This window comes from Ambystoma mexicanum, chromosome 10 (genome assembly GCF_040938575.1).
Source record: "Ambystoma mexicanum isolate Mex_15411 chromosome 10, UKY_AmexF1_1, whole genome shotgun sequence".
NCBI classification, from domain to species: Eukaryota; Metazoa; Chordata; class Amphibia; order Caudata; family Ambystomatidae; genus Ambystoma; species Ambystoma mexicanum.
The window spans coordinates 808,010,838-808,031,945 of NC_090932.1; the positions used below are offsets into that span (position 1 = coordinate 808,010,838).

The 21,108-nt window shown below is 45.6% G+C and overlaps 1 protein-coding gene across 2 annotated transcripts in view; it reads left to right on the plus strand.

Moving 5' to 3' along the window:
- The window catches only part of NMD3 (NMD3 ribosome export adaptor), a 379,934-nt gene that overhangs the window by 56,066 nt on the left and 302,760 nt on the right, over positions 1 to 21,108 (plus strand). For both annotated transcript variants that reach the window (XM_069618472.1, XM_069618471.1), the window contains 2 exons: positions 16,847 to 16,927; positions 17,449 to 17,577. In XM_069618472.1, the coding sequence (XP_069474573.1) occupies positions 16,847 to 16,927; positions 17,449 to 17,577 (210 nt within the window). The remainder of the gene's footprint in view (positions 1 to 16,846; positions 16,928 to 17,448; positions 17,578 to 21,108) is intronic.

Here is a 21,108-nt window from a genome sequence, read left to right on the forward strand (position 1 = left end):
ATATCTACATATAAGTAGCCGCGTATGCTCGAGGCCAGGGCTCGGGTGCATCAAGAGTTACGTGCAGATAACAGTAGAGGGTGAGGGGCAGTGGCAGTGAAAGGCCCAGTACTGGAATAGCAGAATAAGTGGCAAGTCAGAGTTGAGGGTTGGGTCTGTGTGGAAATGCACTGGCAGAGCTGTGTGCGTCACAGTACTGTGGTACATTGACAGAACATTTCATGGGTCCTATTCTGGGAATTTGAGGATGTTTTCAAGGTCGGCTGCCTTAATAAATAGATTTGGAGTAATTATCACATACTCCCTTTGCGGAAGACTTGGTCCCTTAGCAATGGTCAAAACCCAGACTGGAAACTGACTGCTCGACATCTTTATTATTATGGTATTTATGGTATGATCTTTAACCTTTCTGCTTGTTTCTGTAGGACCTGTGGGCATGTGTTTTCTGAAAAGACGGGTTTACGTATTTGTTGGGTGCCTAAGGCCCCTTCAAGAGCAGCTGAGCAATGCAAAGGTTTGCATGGATCAGAGTACATAAGGACCCACAAATATAACCTTTACCTTATTTCGTTTACCCGCTTTGGGTCCGTCAATGAAATGCCCGACCATCAAGTCTTCCTCGTCTCCTCCTTACACCTATGCTGAAACATACCTGGCAATGGGTCTCTGTATGCTGCTGGCGCTCCCAACAGGGTGCAGAGAGGGGATCTGCAATGAACAAGCGGTGCTGCAACATCAGACGCTGAATAACTTATGTCTAAATGTTGTGCTTCATGCACGTCACCATAAGCACTTAAAATGAGCACCACGCAAGCTAAGGCATATTTTCCATTTAATGCAAACAAAGTTTGTTTGCATTAAATGTCAAATGATTTCACATCCCCTTACTCGCGTGCAAGGATGAGTAACTTGCAACTGTTACTCATCCTTAATAAAATCTCCTCGCCAACCAGATCATGCTTTAGGGAAGAAGGATTTCCATTATCTAACAAACGTTTGGACACACAAGGCTTTTCGGGGACAATTTTGAAAGTTCTTCTGACAAAAGATCTATCCCTGACAATAGGGATACAGCATATTGTAGCACCATTACTGTATTCAAAAGACGCCCCCATCAACATTCTGGCAAGGGACCTACTCTGCAAATTGAAAGTCACAATTTCATTTTCAGAGACCGTGATGGTGTGCACCACACCCAGAATGTATCCAGCTTGGGTGGCAGTACTGAATCTGGCATACTATGCACACAGCCCAATGAGAGGGATACCAAATACAAGGGGGTGTTTGGTACACATGTAGTTGGGAAGGTTGCCAGGGATTGAAGGGAAGGTGTTCGACTGTCCAACAAATTTTGGTTCAGGCCTCAGTGGTCCTCCTCTGTTAGTTCAGGCATACACACTCTACTGTACCTGGAGGAAGTAGTGGTACAGAAAGATATGGTTATACTGGTTGCTACTGATGAGAACATGGAATGGTGTTCAATTTTATGTATTGATCCCACACTGACATTGACTGGAGTAAGTGACAGAGTTGTTTGCAACAAAAGAGAATGAAGGACAGGTAGTGTTTGAGCTGAGCATACCTTGTCCAGTACACATAAAAGAAAGGGCAGGGCCCCAGATGAATCAAATAACAAAAATGAAGATTCCATATTGGCAGGAAGATTTGGAAAAGGTGCTCAAGAGCTTGTGCACAACAGGAGCCCATGATGTAGGAATAGTTAAAGGGGCTGGAGCAGTATGCATAAGGTTAAAAGAAGGAGCACTATTGCCACAAGTAAAGAAGTACCCACTTTCTCGAGAAGCAGATGAGGGCATATATATGAGACACTGCATGCCCTATGGCAGCAGTGCATAACCCAGGTGAGTTTATCACCTTGCAACAAAGCTATCTATCCAATTAAGAAAGCAAAGGGAGGGGCGTGGCGTTTTATACAGGATTTGAGCCCTCTGAACAATATTATTGAGGCAGAGAATCCATTGGTCACCAAACCTGCAATTATGTTTTGCAGAATTCCAGCAGAGGCACATTATTTCACAGTAGTTGACTTAAAAACGCCCTTTTCTCCATTGCACTACATCCGGACTCTAGGTATCTCACCGCTTTTACGTATCGCGGGACCCAATTCGTAAATACTAGAATGCCATGGGGGGTACTGCGAAGGGCCTAGCGTATTCAACAGAGTAATACAAATGGACTTTAGCAATTTGCAGGTTGCAAGCACAGTAATATAGTACGTTGACGACTTAATGGTGTGCAGCCCAACCGAAGAGGATTGTAGAAGGGACTCAGTGACACTACTCACTTTGCTAGCAGACAAAGGATACAAAGTGGACAGAAATAAATTACAATACTGTCAAAAAGAGGTGGTTTACTTGGGTCAGACTGTGTTGGCAGACACAAGAAAAATAACACCAGGAAGAGTTGAGGCCATACACAAAATTCCATGACCAAAAACGGTGAAAGAGATGCAGCAGGTTTTGGGCTTGTGCAACTACTGTAGAGCATGGGTTTTTGATTATTCCACGTACACCAGGCCATTGTTGCAAGCACTAAGAAAAGCACAGAAAAACAAAACACACATAAAATGGACAGCTGAAATGGGCGAAACCTTTGCTGAGCTGAAACATGAGTTAGTACATGCCCCAGTGTTGGCAACTCCCAATTATAAATTCACCCGTTCGCACATTCTGATGCAAAAGTAATGACAACAGTACTGACATAGAAAAAGGAACAGGGACACAAGCCACTTGCATATTACAGTGGGTCACTGGATGCAGTGATGCAGGGATATTTCCCATGTGCAGGCACTTGCTGTTGCTGCATTTGCTATTGAGAAGGCTTCCACGATAACTATGGGGTGCCCAGTAGTTTTGTACGTGGAACATGCATTATTTGCAATACTGAAGAAAACTAAATCAACACTGACAAGTCAGATCTTCACGGTATGAGTTAATACTAACAAACCCTGCAATATATGTGACCCTAAACCCAACAGAGTTCATTGCAGAGAAAATACAGGAAGGGGATTATGTACATGACTGGATGGCATGCATAGACAGGAGTGAAGGTAACCACCTCGTTAAGGAGGAAGTGAAAGAAGGGGAGGCATGATTTTCATTGACAGAAGTTCCAGCATTGACCAGACCACAGGGCAAAGGCAGCCAGGGTGCGCAGTGGTGGGGCATACACAGAGTACACAAAGTGGAACAGTTGATAGTCTACTCACAGATGCAACTACCAAACCATTGCTCTGAACAAGCAGCAGAGCTCGTGGCCTTGATTGAAGGCCTAAACATGTCGGAGCGCCAAGCAGTGAACATTTTATCTGATTCGGCGTATGTCACTTCTACAGTGCACTCGGGGTTAGCAAGATGGGAAAGAAGAGGGTTTAAAAGAAGTGATGGCACTCCCATTCAGCATGCAGAATTACTCCATAAACTAATAGAAATGTTACCTCTCCCAGTAGAGTTAGCATTACTAAAGTGCAAAGCCCATACAGGAGGGCAAGATTTTATCTCACTATGGAACGAAAGAGCAGACAGAGCAGCAAAAGAAGCAGCATATCTGCCAGAGAGGGCACATGTGCTGTTCCATGGGCGAAAAGGAAAACATACCTCTAAAAGCAGTATTAAAAGTGAGCAAAGAAAAAGATGTATTGCCAGAAAACTTTAATGCAACCCCAATATTGCAGATAATTGAGTTGCAGGGAGAATCATCAGATATTGAAAAAGCTCTATGGAAGAGGCAAGGATGTTTTGTCCCCAACAGACTTGGTTTAGCTACACGATAGCACAGTAAAGATGGTTATGCCCAAAAAATGGTTACAATTGGCATTGGAGCAGCTTCACTACCCTGCCCACGTATCAAAAGAGCATGTGGCTGCAGCGATAAGTGAAGACTGGTTTGTGCCCAATTTGTAGGAGTATGTCACAGAGTTCGTAAATAACTGCATGACCTGCCAGAGATTTCTGCCAGGTCACACATTGAGAGTTGTACAGGGAAAATTTACTTGAACGGAAGGCCCCTTCCGGCACTTGCATGTCGACTATGTTGATATGCAAAAGAGATGTACTTCTTAAAAGTTCCTGCTTGTGGTTGTGTGTCCATTCTCACGTTGGCTTGAGGCTGGCCCCTGTGCCCATAATGATGCCCGCTCTTTGGCTAAATTTTGTGTGAGGGAGGTGTTCCTGATGTAGGAGATTCCAGTTGAAATTCATTCTGATAACAAGCAGCACTTTGCTAATGATTTAATAAAAGAAATAACAATACTCCTGGGGATAAGGTATAAACTATGCACGGTTTACCATCCTCAAGCCAACGGTTTGGTAGAAAAGATGAATGGACTGCTGAAGATGCGATTGGCTAATCTTACGCAAATGCTTGAGAAATCATGGGTGCCCTGCTTGCCTCTTGCTTTGTTTGCGCTGAGAAATACACCTGGAGATCACCACCTGACTCCTCATGAAATTGTTACAGGGCGGAGAATGCATGTGCCTATTCTGCCATCGCGTATAATCTCTGAGGCACAATATTCTGATCTGGGGGAGGGATTTGATACACATCTCAAAGAACTTCCAAATCCCTTCAATATATATCCTTGCAGAGGAGGCTTAAAAACCAATGTGGTCTATCAGGCGACCCAAAGGGACACTTTCCACAAGCAGCACTTCTCTATCCGGGAGACAATGTCCTCGTAAGAAACCACGTTAGAAAGTGGAAAGAGGAGCGCTTCACTGGCCCACACACCGTCATCTATTCAACACCAACTGTCGTCCAGCTTTAAGGTCGGCGAGGATGTGTCCATATGACCGATGTTCGCAAGACAAGAGCACTGTCTCCCAAAGCACAACATAATGGGGAGTATTGCTGAAATTTCTTTAAATATATATTTTTTTTACAGCCATTAGAATTCACAAAAAATAGCAAAAGAGGGTGTTGAAGACGTTTTTAATGGAACATGTGTAGCAAAGAAAAAGACATTTGCAGTTTTGAGGAGTGTGATGATGTTAATATGTTTTAGTATAGCATCAATACTTTTGTTTTATTTGATTTTTAGAGAAAAAAGTGGAACACACATGAATGAAAAAAGCAACAGGGGAACAAGTATGATAAATGGCGAGGGCTTCCACCATGGCACTGAAGAAGAACATAATTAACTGGAAATGTTTGGTACGATGAAATGATGCATGTGGGAAGAGAGAGTAAATGGCACATGCTACGTCTGCTCTCTTTCCACATGTGGTCGGAGCGCACAAGCTTTTCTTGCCCAAAGGAGTGTCTTATGAGGAAGCAGGATGCCTAGTGCACTTGTCCATATGCAAAACTAGAAGTTTATTTGAAGGAAAAATGGCAATAGTTCAATGGGTGGATGAAGGGGAGCAGGTATATGAAGATAATGTTGTGAAATTTATAAAAATGATGGAAAAAGAGGAAACGCGGTATAAGTTAATAGAATATGTGACAAAAGGTCCTGAAGAGGGGGAATTGCACATACGATACCATAAAAGATTACAGTGCACAACTAAAGAAGGGCAAAGCGTCCCCTGGTGTCATACAGGGCCACTGATGAGAGTAGAGGGAGCAGTATGGTATGGGAACACGTGGCAGCCAAGGTGAATGATGGCTGCCAAACAACTTGGGGGAAATATGTGCATACCTTAACCTAGCGACATGAAAACATCAAACAGTTGACATAAAAAGCTTTACACGATTCCCTTTGTATTTCAGGTCAAGTTGGGTACATTTTCCTGGGGACTAATTCAGGCTTTGCCAAGGTGGTGAAGAATTCAGCACTGATGTGGGGAACGGCAGCAGTGATGGATATGTGGTAGGCCTGCAGATCCAAAGCATATGCCCAGCTTCCGCCGGAGTGGAGTGTGTGCTTTCGTCACCTTGCACAGCCCTGCACTAGTGGTGCCTCGAAATAGCCCTGCCATGAAGATTGCACTGCAGGGAAAAATGGTGCAGCAAAATGAGCCGCAAACAATGATGAGAAGGAAACGAGAAAGTAATTATTTTTCAAAAAAGAGCTTAGAGAACTTGGCCGCTATCCCGATGAGTTTTGTTTGTACATTGTTGCTTCCAGGAGTACAGGATGCTGCCAATTTGAATGGCTGCCGCACACTCAGTATGAGTTATTACAGTTGTTAAATTGAACAGCCAAGGGTTTGAACGCCATTGAAAAGATGAGGGCTTTGCGCTTGGTTGCCTTTCAAAATCGATTTGTGCTCGACCTAACAGCCATTGAAGGAGGTGTTTGCGCTAAATTTAGGATAAGTTGCTGCACAACCATGGTGATGCCTCAAATGGAACATTAAATACAGCCATACAAGAGATAAGGACACTCCAGGGAAAAATGACAAGCAAGGTTAATGGAGTGCAAGCAAAAGGCTGGCTGGACAGCTTCTTCACATGGGTACCCACCTGGCTTTCTGGAATGTTTAGAGTTACTGTCCCCTTGTTGGGTCTCATTCTCATCAACGTCTGCGTTAAGAACATTCTTCTCCAGCATGGGGTCTGGCATGGATTCACATGCTCATGAATATTCCCAGTCGTCGGGCTGGAAATCCTCAGTAAAAGAAAAAACAGTTTCACATTCACTTATAAACTGTGTTTCTCCTTTAAACCAATCACTGTCCCCTGGGTCACACTGCCCCATCCAATGATAGCCCTCTCTCTAAGCCCTTCCTCTGACAGCCATCTTTAGATTTTTACCGCACGCTTCAGTGTTGGGAGTCCTCGAGTTTGCTCTGGGAGCTACTTGTATGTTTTTTTCGTGTTTTTGATGGAAAAATGTTATATTTTTGTTCTGAAAGAGCCTGTGTGCTCTTTTCTCCATCTGCTGACAGCGGGGATCCGTTGTTAGTGAATTTCAGCAGCCATCAAGGGCTAAGATCGTGGAAATTCCAGAAGGCCATTGGGCCTACTTCTCGCCCTCTGAACATGGCAGAGGAGAAGGACCCTCTTCAAACCCTGCACAAAGTGCGGGCTACGCAATGAAGGAAAGCACCTGCAATGCCTCTACTGCCTGCACCCAAACCATAAGGAGGTGGAGTGCGAGATATGCCTCGGGTTCTCCAAGTAGATGACGAGGGACAGGCACAGTAGACTGGCGGCATGGCTTAACACGAAGGCTTCTGCCGCATGCCCCGAGCAGGGTCATGCCTCACCCAGGAGCGCCCTTCTTAGTCCTTTGAGGGTGCCTCATCCGTGGGGGCCCATGGCAAGGCCAGGAACTGCAAATCCGACTCCACTGGGGTCACTGCGGAAGCCGGTCCCAAGGTTGACTGGGCGCGATCGACCTCAACCTCCGCCTCCTATGCCAACCGGCAATTGACTTCCTCCTTGAAAAGGAAATCATCTAACCCGGCTAAACTGTGGGAAAAAAAAGAGAAGCCAAGGACGGAGGAGAAGGCGGCCGAACAGCCCAAGCAAGCCCAATCGGCACAGGCTAACGCTTTGCCGACAATAGTTGGTGGCAGCTGCTATCACGACTGTTAAAGGAGCTGACCCTGTGAAGGTAGCCCCCACAGCACAGAAGGTATCCCTGCCCCCAAGGCGCGGCACCGCTGCAGTCACCTTGGTAAAGTCTGCTGGCACGCCTGAAGGGGGATACCGGCCCCGGTCCAGACCCCGCAGGGGGGGTGCAGAGGCCTCGAAACAGCCCTCCCAGGCCATGTCCCAAGCCATGGAGGTCTCGTCCACTGATGATGGGTACCAGGCACACGGTCCACGTAGGACGTGGAAGAGGACAACGGCACAGGGCCTAGTGTTCCGATTCCCACCAGCTCAGCAGAGGGATGTGTCTCTGGGCATTCTGTCGAACCTTCACACCTTGGTGTCAGAGATCCAGGGATGCCACCGGGGCTGGTGGTCCCCCCCCTGTTCAACCTCCAAAGAAGAGGAAGCATCATCCGACACCCGCATTTCAGCCTCCACATCTGCGTTGGGCTCCTTCTCCCCCAGCAGACCCAGACACAGGTAAGTGGACGGATGTGGCCACGACTACAAACAACAAGGATGTTGCAGCGAACAGCGAGTCTCCCCATTTGGATGCATCACCTATGGCGTCCACTCCAGACGAGGTGGGGTCGTTCCATTCCATGATCGCCAGAGCCTCCAAATTATTTTAGCTTGTGCCCGAAGATACCAGCAAGGAGGGTTTCTTGTACCAGAGGCGCAAGGTCAAGACGAAGATGGTCATGGTGGTGCTCCTTCTAGATGTGTGGGAAGAGGGCCTCGCCCTCAGGAAGAATGCTTGCATGGCTTAAGCCAAACAGGATCGGAAGGGGGCGAAGTATTGGGTGCTGCACCCAAGTGCCTAAGTCGCAACCATCGCCGGATTCGGTAGCCACGAGGAAACGGTTAACTCGTCGTCTGCGGTCCAAGGTGATTCACACCACGACTTCCACTATCAAGGCGGCCAACGCACTGGCGATCCTATCCAGGTACGACAGGGAACTCTGGGACCTATTGAGTTCCTCCCAGCCGATAAGAGGTTGGAGGCAATCGCTCTTTTCCAGGAAGCGGAAGTAGTGTCTGATCACGACATTACAATGACGTTGGATGTCGCCGGCACAGGGTTCTGGCAGATGGGGAACAGTGTCTGCCTTCAGTGACAAGGTTGGATGAAGGCCATGAATTTCAGGCAGGAGGTCCAGGCGAAGGTGTTGGACATGCCCTTCGTCGGAGAGAACTTGTTTGGGAAGGTCATCGACAAGTCCCTCCAGGTCATCAAGGAGGATACGTAGACAGCCCGTTCCCTGGGCACTCTTCAGCAGCAGTGCTCTTCTTTTCGCTCCTCCAGCAGAAAGTCGAGCAGGTTGTCCAAAGGTTTCTCCTATTTGTACCGTCAGCCCTCCATATCTACGACGCAGGAAGCCTACAGAGGCCGTTCCCAGGCCTACGGTTGCAGGTAGCAGGGCAGGACACCGGCTCTGAAAAGGCCTGAACCGGCCGGGACATCGGGCCTCCACACTTGCACCCCGGTGGGCGGCCGGCTAAATTGGTCAGTGAGTGGAAGATCACCATCGACAGATGGGTGCTGGACGCTCTCTCCCAGGGGCACACCCTGGAGTTTCAACGCAGGTGTCTGCAGATCCCTTCGATTACCTGTCAGGAACAGCACATCCCTCAGCTCCTGGAAGAGGTACGGGCCATGCTGCGAAAAGGGGCGATGGAACTAGTCACCCAACGGCTCTGGGGCTCTGGTGTCTATTCCAGATACTTTCTGGTCAGAAAGAAGACAGTGGGCTGGAAGCCCATCCTAGACCTGCGACGTCTCAACAAATTCTTGAAGTCCCGGGTGGCTCGGCCAACTGGAGGAAGGGGACTTCTTGTCGTCGTTGGACCTGGAGGACGCCTACTTCCACGTCTCCATTCACAAGAAACACCGTAAGCTTCTGCATTTTCATAGTGCAGGGTCAGCACTACCAGTTCAAGGCTCTGACTTTCGGATTGAAGTCAGCCCCCAGAGTGTTCACAGAATGCCTGCCAGCGGTGGTGGCCCATCTATGTCTACGGGACATACACTTATACCCGTACCTCGACGACTGGCTCATCAGGGCTTGCTTGCATGAGTTGGCCGTCGGACACACGGATGCAACCGTCCAGCCACTGATGGACCTGGGATTCTCCATGAACTATCTGAAGTCCGCTTAACACCATCGCAGAACGGGCTGTTCTAGGAGCCAGACTCAATTGTGTCCTGCCTGGCATTGGCCTCGGAGGAGTGGGTAGTGGCCATTCAAGGGACAGTGCAGCAGCTTTTGTCAATGAGGACTGCCACAGCATGATGTAGTCCTGCATCATCTTCATACGGCTCTGCAGGTTGCTAATGCGTCCTCTTAAGGAGTTCCTGTACTCCCGCTAGATACAGGTGTCCAGAAGCTTCACGGACAGGATCCTGCTCGACGAGGACAGTCGGGCAATGGGGTGGTGGGGCATCTGCTCCAACATGGCACAGGGTTACAAAACACTCCAAACCAGGAGACGGTCACCACGGACGCTTCCCTGGAAGGCTGGGGAGCCCACACCGGACGTCTGCATGCCAGAGGCCTGTGGCTGCCGGAGAAGAAGGATCTCCATATCAACATCCTAGAGCTACGAGCAGTGTTCTGGGCCCTCAAGTCGTTACTTCTGTCTCTGAAGGGCAGGGTGGTGAGGATGTTCACGAACCACACCACCATGTTCTACATCAGGAAACGGGGGTCACTCGATCACCATCGCTCTCCAAGAATGCTCAAGACTTGTGGCGCTGGGCCATCTGACAAAAGATGTTCCTCGTCCATCTCAGACTCCCTCAGCAGGGAATTGCGCTTCTGCTACGAGTGGGAACTTTGGCAGGACCAGGTGGACCGTATCATCGCCAAGTGGGGCAGACTCCAGATCGATCTGTTTGCGATGGCGGCAAACTCCAAATGCCAGAGGTTTGCCAGCAGATTCCACCAACCGAGGAGCCTGGGGGACTTGGTGCCGGTCGCAGAAGGTTACCCCTATGAGGGTCACGGCCCGCAAGTTCTTCCATATTTGCTATCCTTGGCCCAGGCCGCACTGGCGCACGCGTCGATCAAGGTGCTTCTGGCGAATATCTCCCGCTACACCAGGTCTCCAGGAAGATCTTCACTTTGGTCTCACCGTCTTGTCAAGGAGTTCCTCAAAGGACTTTTTCAATTTTTCCCGTCGGTGAAGGCCCTGCCCCGGCGTGGGAAAACTCTTTCTGACAAGGCTCATTGTTCAAGCCTATGCATCGGGACCCTCTCCAGTTCCTCTCGTGGAAGACTGCTTTCCTGGTGGCCATCTCCTCTGCCAGGAGGGAAGGTGAGATCCATGCCCATTCTGCAAGCAACCATATCTGACTTTCCACAATTCGAGGGTGGTGCTGCGGACGCACCCCTCTTTTATGCCAAAGGTTCCGGTAGCAATCCACCTCAACAAGCCTTTGGTATTATCTTTTTTTTTTTTCCCAAAGCCTTAGTCACCGGCTGAAAGGGCTTTGCACTTGCTGGATGTTGCTTGTGCTCTGAAGTCCTACGTGACACGCACAAAGAGTTTTCGGAAGCCTTCACAACTGTTTGTGAACTTTGGTCCTCTGAACCATGGGAAGGCCTTCTCCAAGGCTTCCATTTTAAGGTGGCTCTCCGGCTGCATCATGCACTGTCATCGGTTGGCGAACCGACCGCTGCCTGGCCGGCCAAGAACCCACTCCACCAGCGCGATCGCTACAAAGATGGCATTCCTGTCTGGTGTGCCCTTGCTGGACATCTGCTGGGCTGCTACGTGGAGGTCCACGCACACCTTCACCAGATTCTACTGCGTCGACAGGGAGGAGTCCAGAGTCGGCCAAGCAGTGCTGCACAACCAGTTCGCTTGAGGTGAGTCTGTTCCAGAGGTAAGAGTTAATTGCTTCTGTTGAGCTTTGCCACCTCGAGTGCTTGTGTAATGTTGTATTGCTATCTATTCGTTATGCATGAGCATGTGAATCCATGCCAGACCCCATGCTGGAGAAGGAACAAGTGACTTGCCTGTAACGATTATTCTGCAGCATGGGTCTGGCATGAATTCACATGCAAACCCTCCCTCCGACCCCTCTGCGCCTCTTCTTAGTCATACTGCCACTTCATGTGCTTACCAAATCTGAAGATGGTGCCACGAGGGGCTTAGGGAGAGGGCTGTCATTGGATGGGGGCTGTATGACCCAGAGGACAGTGATTAATTGGTTTAAAGGAGAAATACAGTTTATAAGTGAATGTGAAACTGTTTTTTCTTTTACCGAGGATTCCTAGCCTGACTGGGAATATTCATGAGCATGTGAATCCAGGCCAGACCCATGCTGGAGAACAATAGTTCCAGGTAAGAAAAGGACAGTTGATGTTACCCTTGAGTGTTGACAAAAAAGGTTTTTGAAATGAAGAGCAGGAACAAAATAAATTGGGACAGGTGAAGAGGAGGATCCTGATGAATGAGTTTTTACACAGCCTGCTGACGTAGAAAATTATAAATAGTTTTGGATTCAATTTCTATAGGATGGGACAGGGTGCGTATGGATGGGGGAAGATTTGAATAGTTGGGAAGAGATTGGGGGAGACATGACGAGATTGGAAAAAATGTGGGTACATAAAGGAACGAGAGCCCCAAAAAGATTGTTATTAATAAATTAATGAAAGGGGGAATAATGTAATAAAGATGCAAGTTCAATGCGGTATAAAAGAACACATTTATCAGCTGTGAGAGTAGCACTGTAAAAGGGAAGGGGGCTTTTTCTGATGATTCTGTAATACAACCCATAATAAAACTAATTCATAAAATACAGGGGCACAGGTAAGAATAATCAAAGCTAGTGTTAGTACGAAACGCGGTAAATGGGCCTTAAAAACTTGCTTTTGCAGAAAACGCGCGTTAGCCTTTTGTGTGCAGATAAAGCCGCTGTGGCTGGTGATTTAGTGCAGAGTCTGCAATCCCAGGCCAGTGCAAAAAGAAGTATACAATGGTTGATATTTTTCGTGTTCACAGATTAGAGCTGCAGGTACCGCCAACGAATAATAAATGCATGACCATTTTATAAATCAAAATCACTTGTAAAATACGATTTTCTAATGGAGCCGAAAAGAACCACGGCGGTTTCAAATTGCCCCGTAGTACATTTTCCCTGGGAAAAGGGTTGGTGTCCCTGATATGCAACATTTGTGTAGCAGTGCGTCCGTGGTTCAAGGCTCTGGCAGTGACATGGTGGTAATCGCTTCTCATGTGATCCAGGATGAGGCGACCAAGCTAGTTAATTAAAGTTCTGCTGGTCGTCTCAAATGTTTCAATGCTTGTCCTTTGGGAAATGGGCGTGGATTGTGACGTCACATGTTGTAATTGAGGGTGCTGTGGGAAGGTCCGTGGACTCAATTATTGAACATAATGTATGCTTTTCTATAAGGGTTCAAAGTGCGAACACCAATCAGCTTTGTGTGGGGAGATTGTTTCATGTTTTACAATCACGAATGCTAATTACTTAGCATTGAATAAAAGTTCTAGATTTAGAGGCGTTTCCATGAGAGCGCCTTTTCACTCAGTTCTGTGCCATGATCTGTTTGAATTTGCTGTCCCAGCTGCGTCTGGGTCCATGAATAAATCTGCCTTACTTTTTGCACCGGCGTACACTCCCTTTTGACTACATTTGTAATATTTTGGGTGAGTTTTTCGAGGTGATCCCTGATACAATAGTAACACATTTTGCTATGTTCTTCATACATTTCTTTACTGGATGTATTTGAAGAGATACTGTTGTCAGGTTTCTTAGGAAGTTCCTGACAGGAACGTGAGTCTTTGTCCCCAAAGGGGGGGGAGTCTCTCCTGGTGAGGTCCCACTTGCCTTAAACCCTGGGGGGCTGTGTGTTGGGGAGCGGGATCATATCCCTAGCCTCAATGGGGGGCTCCCCTTTGGGGAGCCTGGATGAATTCCCAAGATTTGTCACATTACCCATAAGAAAGCATGTGGCGTTGTCTGTAAATTGAAATTTTGTCAAGTTTAGACATAGGCCTCCCTAAAAAGCACATAGCGTGTTCTATTGTGCTTTGAATCTGGCTGTTCTGGGATGGCACATGAATTTTGAATTTAATTGTATGTACCGTTTTGTTCTTTACCTGGGCCTCACTAGGGTGTTGCATTGAAATTTTACACTTTGTATGCCTTTGTGACATATACTGCTGTGAAAGGCATTGCGTTCTATTCACATGTAGGTATCCCCAAGACTACACTGTGTGGTATATACACTACTTTGTTTCATATCTAGGTTCCTGTGAAGGTGCATTACATTGTAGTTGCACCTTGGCTTTCCTAAAATGATGCATTGACTTATTTCATTCCTTTACTATTGTTTTTTGACATCTGCGTGCCCCCTGTGAAGGCATATCAACACATTTACACTCCATGTTGCTCACACCCTGTTGTTTCTATTAAAAGGCTTGCATCTAGTTGCATATAACCATCCCTTAAGTGTACTGATTGGTTTCTAAATTCTCCTCTGTTGCACTCAAACATAGACATCACTAAAAACAGATTGTTTTTCTGTGCATTTTGCCTTGTTGCATTCCACATCTTTTCATTGTTCCTTTTATGTGCTGCTGGTTCATATCCGAGTGTTCTGTTTATACCACAGTGGTGTTGGGTTTCGATGTGATGCGCTAAGTATCCATTAGAGGGCACGTTGTTTTTCAATTTTGTATACCATTGTGTCTCAGAACTGGGAGTTTCTTTGTAAGTACGTTGCCACATATTATGCTCCTTATTGCTTGCAGCTAGATATCCGTAACAAAGTCTTGCAGTGTTTTACACTTTGTTACACATCTAACTAACTCTGGGAAAGCATGCTGCATTTGTTCTAGGTCATACTATATGTTCACCTATGGGCATAGCTAAAAAGCACATTGCATTACTGTATATTTTTCCCAGGGTTCCTTTTATATTAGTTCTGCAATCGAATTATCTTGTTCCATGAACCCAGGCACCATCAGAGTTAGCACACAATAGTATAGTATTGTCGCGTCACTATCTTTGTTTCCCAGACCTAAGTGTACAACACTGCACAGTGAGAGTGGGACACCGACGGAGGAATAGCCACGTCAGAAGGGAACTAACCAACAGGAGCACCACCAATACTACAAACACTGCCCAGCTTTCCACTGGCTGGCTCGGATGTACAACCCCAAGCATCGATGACCCATGTGCCTCTGGGCGAGAAAGACTACAAGCCAGATCCAAAACGCTACCTTTCCACTTACTGACATACCCCGTGCCCCTTCACGGAACACACTTTGCGAATCAACTCGGGGAAACCAGATACACGAGGACAAGAACCAGCATCTTACAAACCCCCCACAGCCAACAACTTTGGGAACACTCATCATGGCACAGATGCAGATACCGCATGACCTGAAGTACCACACCAAACCTATACACTCACTTCATTACCACAGACCACCCAACAGCCACATTCTTGTTAATCGTATGAAATGGATCACTTGCCCTGTAACCTAATGGACCTGTTTAACAATGAAACATCAGACTCTATGCCGGTGACCACCCCACAACCTATCTACCATCTGACCACTAGGTCCAAGACTCGCACACAGAACATGGAAGCATCAGAGGGCGTCCAATAGTCAGAAGACTTGATGGATATCAGTCTGACCGATGCCCGCTCCATCTCCTAAACACAGAACTGAGATTCACGAAATTCTTAGCGGAAGATCCAACATGCTCGACATAACAGAAACATGGTTGTCCGATGGCTAGAGGGTAATAGGACTCAAATCCATCCCCCAAACTTCAAACTCCTCCAAATCAACTGGACCGGCAAAAGATGATGTATCGCCATGACCACAAGGAACACCTCAAAATCTCTACTTCGTCTGAAATGGATTGTCTGGATTATAAAAGACCCCTGATCCACCAAACCAACCTCTCCTTACTACTTTTTTATAGGCCACCATCCTACAACCCAGTCTTCGCACAAAACCTTTCAGGCATAATTGCTAATTGTGATGAATCGGATGGACTCATTACTGATTCTCCGGTGGTGACCCCCCCCCCCCAAAGATACCTCTGACTGCTCTGCCCATGCTACCAGCTGTACAGGTGTGGACTAAGAGTTGGGAGTTTACTGTATGTCCTAATGTCTAGTTTTATGAAGCCCTTGGGTGGACTTTAGAAAATCTGTCCTAACTGGGTGTACTAATCTCAGGATTGGGGTTGGAAGCCTGTAGCCAATTCTCCCATTCAGGATTATAAACTCGGTCTTTTTGGATGTTTCCCTAATCTCACAATGTGAATTGAAGAAAGGATAACACGTATTCTCCTACCACAGTAGTTAACACAAGGGGCACCCGAGCAACACTGCACAGAAAGTGGTTTATGCTGCAATAGGAAATGCAGATGCCCAAAAGTAGGAAAGTATAATTCCCAAAATAAAGTATGACGAGTTATAAAAAGGACACCCTTAAAAAGATTAACAGAAAGGGTGAGTTGGGGGGGCGGGGAGGGGAAGGTTACCACTCACTCGGGAAGATAGAAAAGTAATCCTCAAGTCCAGCAAAAAGTTCTTGGGGAGGTATCACAAGTGAGGGAAATTTTGCATAAATATGAAAATCTAACCTAACAGGTATTGTGACAAAAGGGAGAGAACAAAGGAGTATAGGCATTTTGTTTAAAGTGCAGAATATAGGTAAGAAATATGTTGACTCAACTAATCACTCAGGCGACCGCGCTACTGCCAGTGGCCCATTAGGTGACAGCATTATTAAAGGGGCAGACTGCGGTTTGTTCTGTGAAATATGGGCCAGTTGGAAATAGGGCCCATGTTTAAAAAATTAAATTAAAAAAATAAAAGTCCAGCACCACTTTTGGTCCCAGTTCATCCCAGGAGGTAAAGTACTCTTGCAACAGACCTAATCAAACAAATCACCTATTCTGTCCTGCCATTTGAATCCAAAAAGTTGTCAATCACATTTCTCAATGTTGGTTTCCTCTTATTTCTTGCTCTTCTGTCACACCATTTTGTATGTCCTCTTCCAGTCATGTTTGCTCTTGCGACTCATCCTATGAAGCAGAACATTATTCTGCGCGAGGGAGATACTTGAGCAAATAATTGATTTTGTAAATTTGAACTCCAATTCTGTCCCAGTATAATATTTCTTCATGCTTGAAAGTAAATACTTCAGGACCAGAATTTACTCAATATATAATTTCTTTAAGAATAATATAGTGATTTTGATTCCATATTTACTTTTAATTATTTTCTCATGTGTGCCTCTTCTAAATGTGTTGGTACAGTGTCCTTGTTTATCTTGCTATCTATAGGTGCGGCTGATAGATGCAGGCTTTGTTTGGACTGAACCCCACTCGAAGAGACTTAAAGTCAAATTAACTATTCAAAAAGAGGTAAGTAGATGATACAATCAATACACCTTCAAGGATAGTGACTCTCCATATAACTGGTTTGAATTTCTATGTGTTACCATAAGGTTCTGTTTAAGGATAATGATTTATAAAGTATGCTCTTAAGATGGACCTAATTGATCAAATAAAAGAGCATGAATTTTAATATCGAAAAGCTCCAACAAAATATAATTGTTGTGCTGCAGATATCCGTGCTGACTGACCTACCAAAACCCATATTTTTCTAAGTTCGGAACATCATGGATTGTGCCTTATTTTAAAATGTTCTGTACTTTGAAGATTGCCTTATTCCTCACTGTCAGGACGCATGTCATCTGACTGCCAAGACAAAAAGGTGTACTGAAAATGTAAGTCTTTTGAGAAATCAAAATTTCATGACAAAATGCTTTGGGATCCACTAGTTTAGGTGTACTGAAGAAATAAGATTTACTAGAAATAAAAATGGGAAAACATTGGTTAATTTCATACATAAACAAATCTTAACAGGAAAAATGCTTTTTTAGGTCCTAAATGGAGCCATCCTTCAGCAGGTGTTTATCGTGGAATATGTGATCCAGTCTCAGATGTGTGATGATTGCCATAGAGTTGAAGCAAAGGATTTCTGGAAAGCTGTTGTGCAAATCCGGCAAAAGGTAGGATTGTCTTTATCCTTTTAATGTTTGCTTTTCTCCCAGGGACTTTTATTTATGACCATTGGTCCTCAAACCGATGGCTAGTGTCCATTCGGGCTAAAACCATAATTGAGTTGAGCGAAGAAAACCAGATTATCCTTCTGGACTATTGGTTTTTGGTCACTTCAGTAGATGCTTGTGGATGAATCCCTTTAAATCTCTTCTTTGTGAATGGAAATAACATATTTGGTAACTTTTTCAAGTTATTGTTTCAGCATCCCAGGACATATAACATATTACTTGTTTGATGTTCTTGGGGTGCAAAGGACTATCCTGATATTTCAGATTCTCCTAGAAACAAGGGGAGACGTTTGGAGTCATATTATTCACACATTTGGGTTCCAAGTTAATTTTTGTGTGTAAGCCTTTGCCTGAGCATATTATTTGTGACTAGTAGAACTATGAAGCTCAGCATGGTCGTTTTCTGTGAAACTGTCCAGATTTCAAAGAGTACAATTTAAAACGAGTCCTGTTAATGTAACATGTTGTGTTAAGATTCTCTGATAATTACTGCCTTGGCCAACCGTTGTTTAGATAATTAAGAGAATCCATCTGAAGCAAGTCTAACGCAGCCAAGTAGAGACAAACTAGACTAGTTGTCAAAAATGGCCATAGATTACTTAAGTTTAGTCTCACTCCGTTCAGACATAAGGCTTGTGCTGGATAGATTGCTGACAAACTACTTTCATCATGGTATTTTTATATTTATTGTGGTATATGTATGTTTTCTCTTGCTGTTTCTCTGTTAATTGTTTCTTGTAATACCTAGAGGACTTACTGGGTCACAGTCAGCATTTTATTGCCGTATGCACAAATGCAAATTACAAACACAAACATGTAAGGGCTAGAATGTTTCAAATGTATTTGTAACGTTCTATTGCATACCAAGCTTTGTGTTTGTTAAATTTGTATAATCTGAAATCGGTGACCAAACCAGAGCTAATCCCTGAAAACTGTATATAATCCATAGCAGTTTTATAAGTATTGCTAGACAAACTGGATAATAAACATGTTATGTGTTGGCTCTAGTTTGCCTTTAGTCGGATTAATTTACCTCAGTTATTGACATTTCTTTGTTTATTTGTGGGAACTGGCACGAGTAGTACAACTTTTGATTCTAGGCATATATCATTGTTAGGGAGAATTCTCAGAAATGTGCTAATTCCCTCTACCTTGGAGACCCCCAGCAACTTTGCTGGATTTTGAGGACTTGATTTTTTGTACCTGGAGAGAGTAAGACCCTTTTCCCCACACTCTCCTGTATTTTAATGTGATTTTGAACTCTGTTTCTTTTGGTTATGGAGTCTGACAAACTCCATAGGCATCATCCTTTACATTGTCACACAGCACCTTCCGTGCAGTGGCACAGGGAAGTCTTTTAGATTTCCCAAAGGTTTAAATACCTCTTTTTTCCAAGAGCAGTAAAGTGAAATAGACTTTACTTACCATTGTAACTTTCTAGACCCAGCACACACTATCTTACAGTAGGGTGCTGGAGGGGTTACGTAGTATCCCCTTTTGTCTAGATTCTCATGCAACAAAATTACATTAAAATACATGAGTGTGGAGAAAAAGGATCTCACTTTCTCCAGTAAAGAAAATCAAGTCCCTAAAATCAAGTTGCTGGGGTCTCTAAGGTGGAGGGAATTAGCACATTTCTGAGAATTCTCCCTAACACTTGCTCCCCCCCACCCTCTATCCCCCAACCCCATCCCCAGTCTAAGGGACAGGAGGATTTAATCCACTCCTGGATGAATCTCCTTACTCCAGTCGGTCATACTTTCTGGGGAGACATCATCGTTTTGGTGATTACACCATGACCTGTCTTCAATGGTAAAATCAAACCCCTGTAGGCTGATTGACCATATTAACAACTTAGAAGTTCCCCCTTCATCTGCATTAACCATCTCAAGGGTTGGTGGTCTGTTTGAATCACAAAAGTAGATCCATACAAGTATGGCCTAAACTTCTTCAAAGACCACACAATAGCAAAACATTTACGTTCTATGGTTGCCCACCTTGTCTCGGGTTCCTTCTGATTTCTACTGATGAAGCAGATTGGGTGTTCCCTGCCTTTCTCATCCAGCTGACTCAGAACTGCACATATACCTGTATTGGAAGCATCAGTTTGTACAATAAAGGATTGGTTGTATTCAGGAGCTTAAGACTGGAGCTTGACAAAGGGCTTTCTTAAGTCCTCCTTCAAATGCCTTAGTTGTCATGACCCTTGCCCCTGGCCCTCACTGGCAAGTCAGCCTTCCAGTTAGGGCCAGTTCAAAGGCCTTAAGTCCTCATCCAAGACTCTCTTGGAGTCAGTCCTGGCGCCTTTGGCGCCAGGCTCATAACCATCATGAAGACCAACATTAGATGGGACTATTTAACTTGGGGGGTGGGGGGGGGAGGGGTTCAGCCAACATGGAGGCACACACATAGCTCAGTTACAAGGAACTGAACTATGCGGTCTAGTCTTTTGGGTGTGGCAGGCCTGGGACTATTTTACCTGGACTACTTTACTTGAGACTATTTAAACCACACCCAAACAGAACATGCTTTGTGCTATTCTGCTGTGGGCAGCGTAACGCTCACCGTGTCCAGTTCTTTGATGCCAGTTTACCTGAAACCAAGGACCTGCAGAGAGAGAAAGAACACAACGAAACTTACCTGGAACAGTATCCTGTCTTAAATCCATCGCTGACTTCAGTTCCACTCACCTGAAGGTACGAACTCCATCATCCGGCACTGCATGCATACTGGAATACCATAACCTGGAAAGAGGAGAAAGAAAGACAGCATTAGTAAGCGTTTACTCACGTTTCCTCCTGAATGAAGAAAGCCACACAATTCTTACCTGGGTAGTCCTCTCCTGGTCAGTATCATTGCTGGAACATTACGGCGCTCGGCGAGGAACATTGCAACCTGCAAGGAGAGAAAAGACACAGGTTAGCAATATAAAAGGCGAAACAGCGCCGAGCAATCGTGCATTACTCACCGGACATCATCGCGCACACCGCGCTTTCGCCTACCGGCCCATTCTCATCTTCAAACTGAATGACAACACAAAAATACCTTTCCATACCTAAAAGGAAAGAAGCAAGACATTATTTGAACTAAGAGGAACTTAAGAACTGCATATAAAGACTGTAAAGCAGCAAACCTACAGAGTCGCAGCAGGCCTGCCTTCCCACAGGGGGGCTTGCACCAGTGAAGTAACTTGGTCGCTGCTCGCCGCACATCTACGCGCCCCTGCCACGAGGAGCAGGACGCAGAATCCACCTTTTACAATATTAAGGCGAGGAAGGAGTTGAGGCCAAGGGAGGTGGGAAAATATAAAGACAATCTGGTATTGAATCCAGCTCTCCTATATTGCAGACCCATCTTTAACCAGAGGCATTACCAAGGGACCGGGAGAGGGTTCGAGAGTGAAAATCATCCAACCAGGGCTGGGTGGCGTCCCCATGGATACCAGGTGAGCGTAACATTAGTGCACTCCTC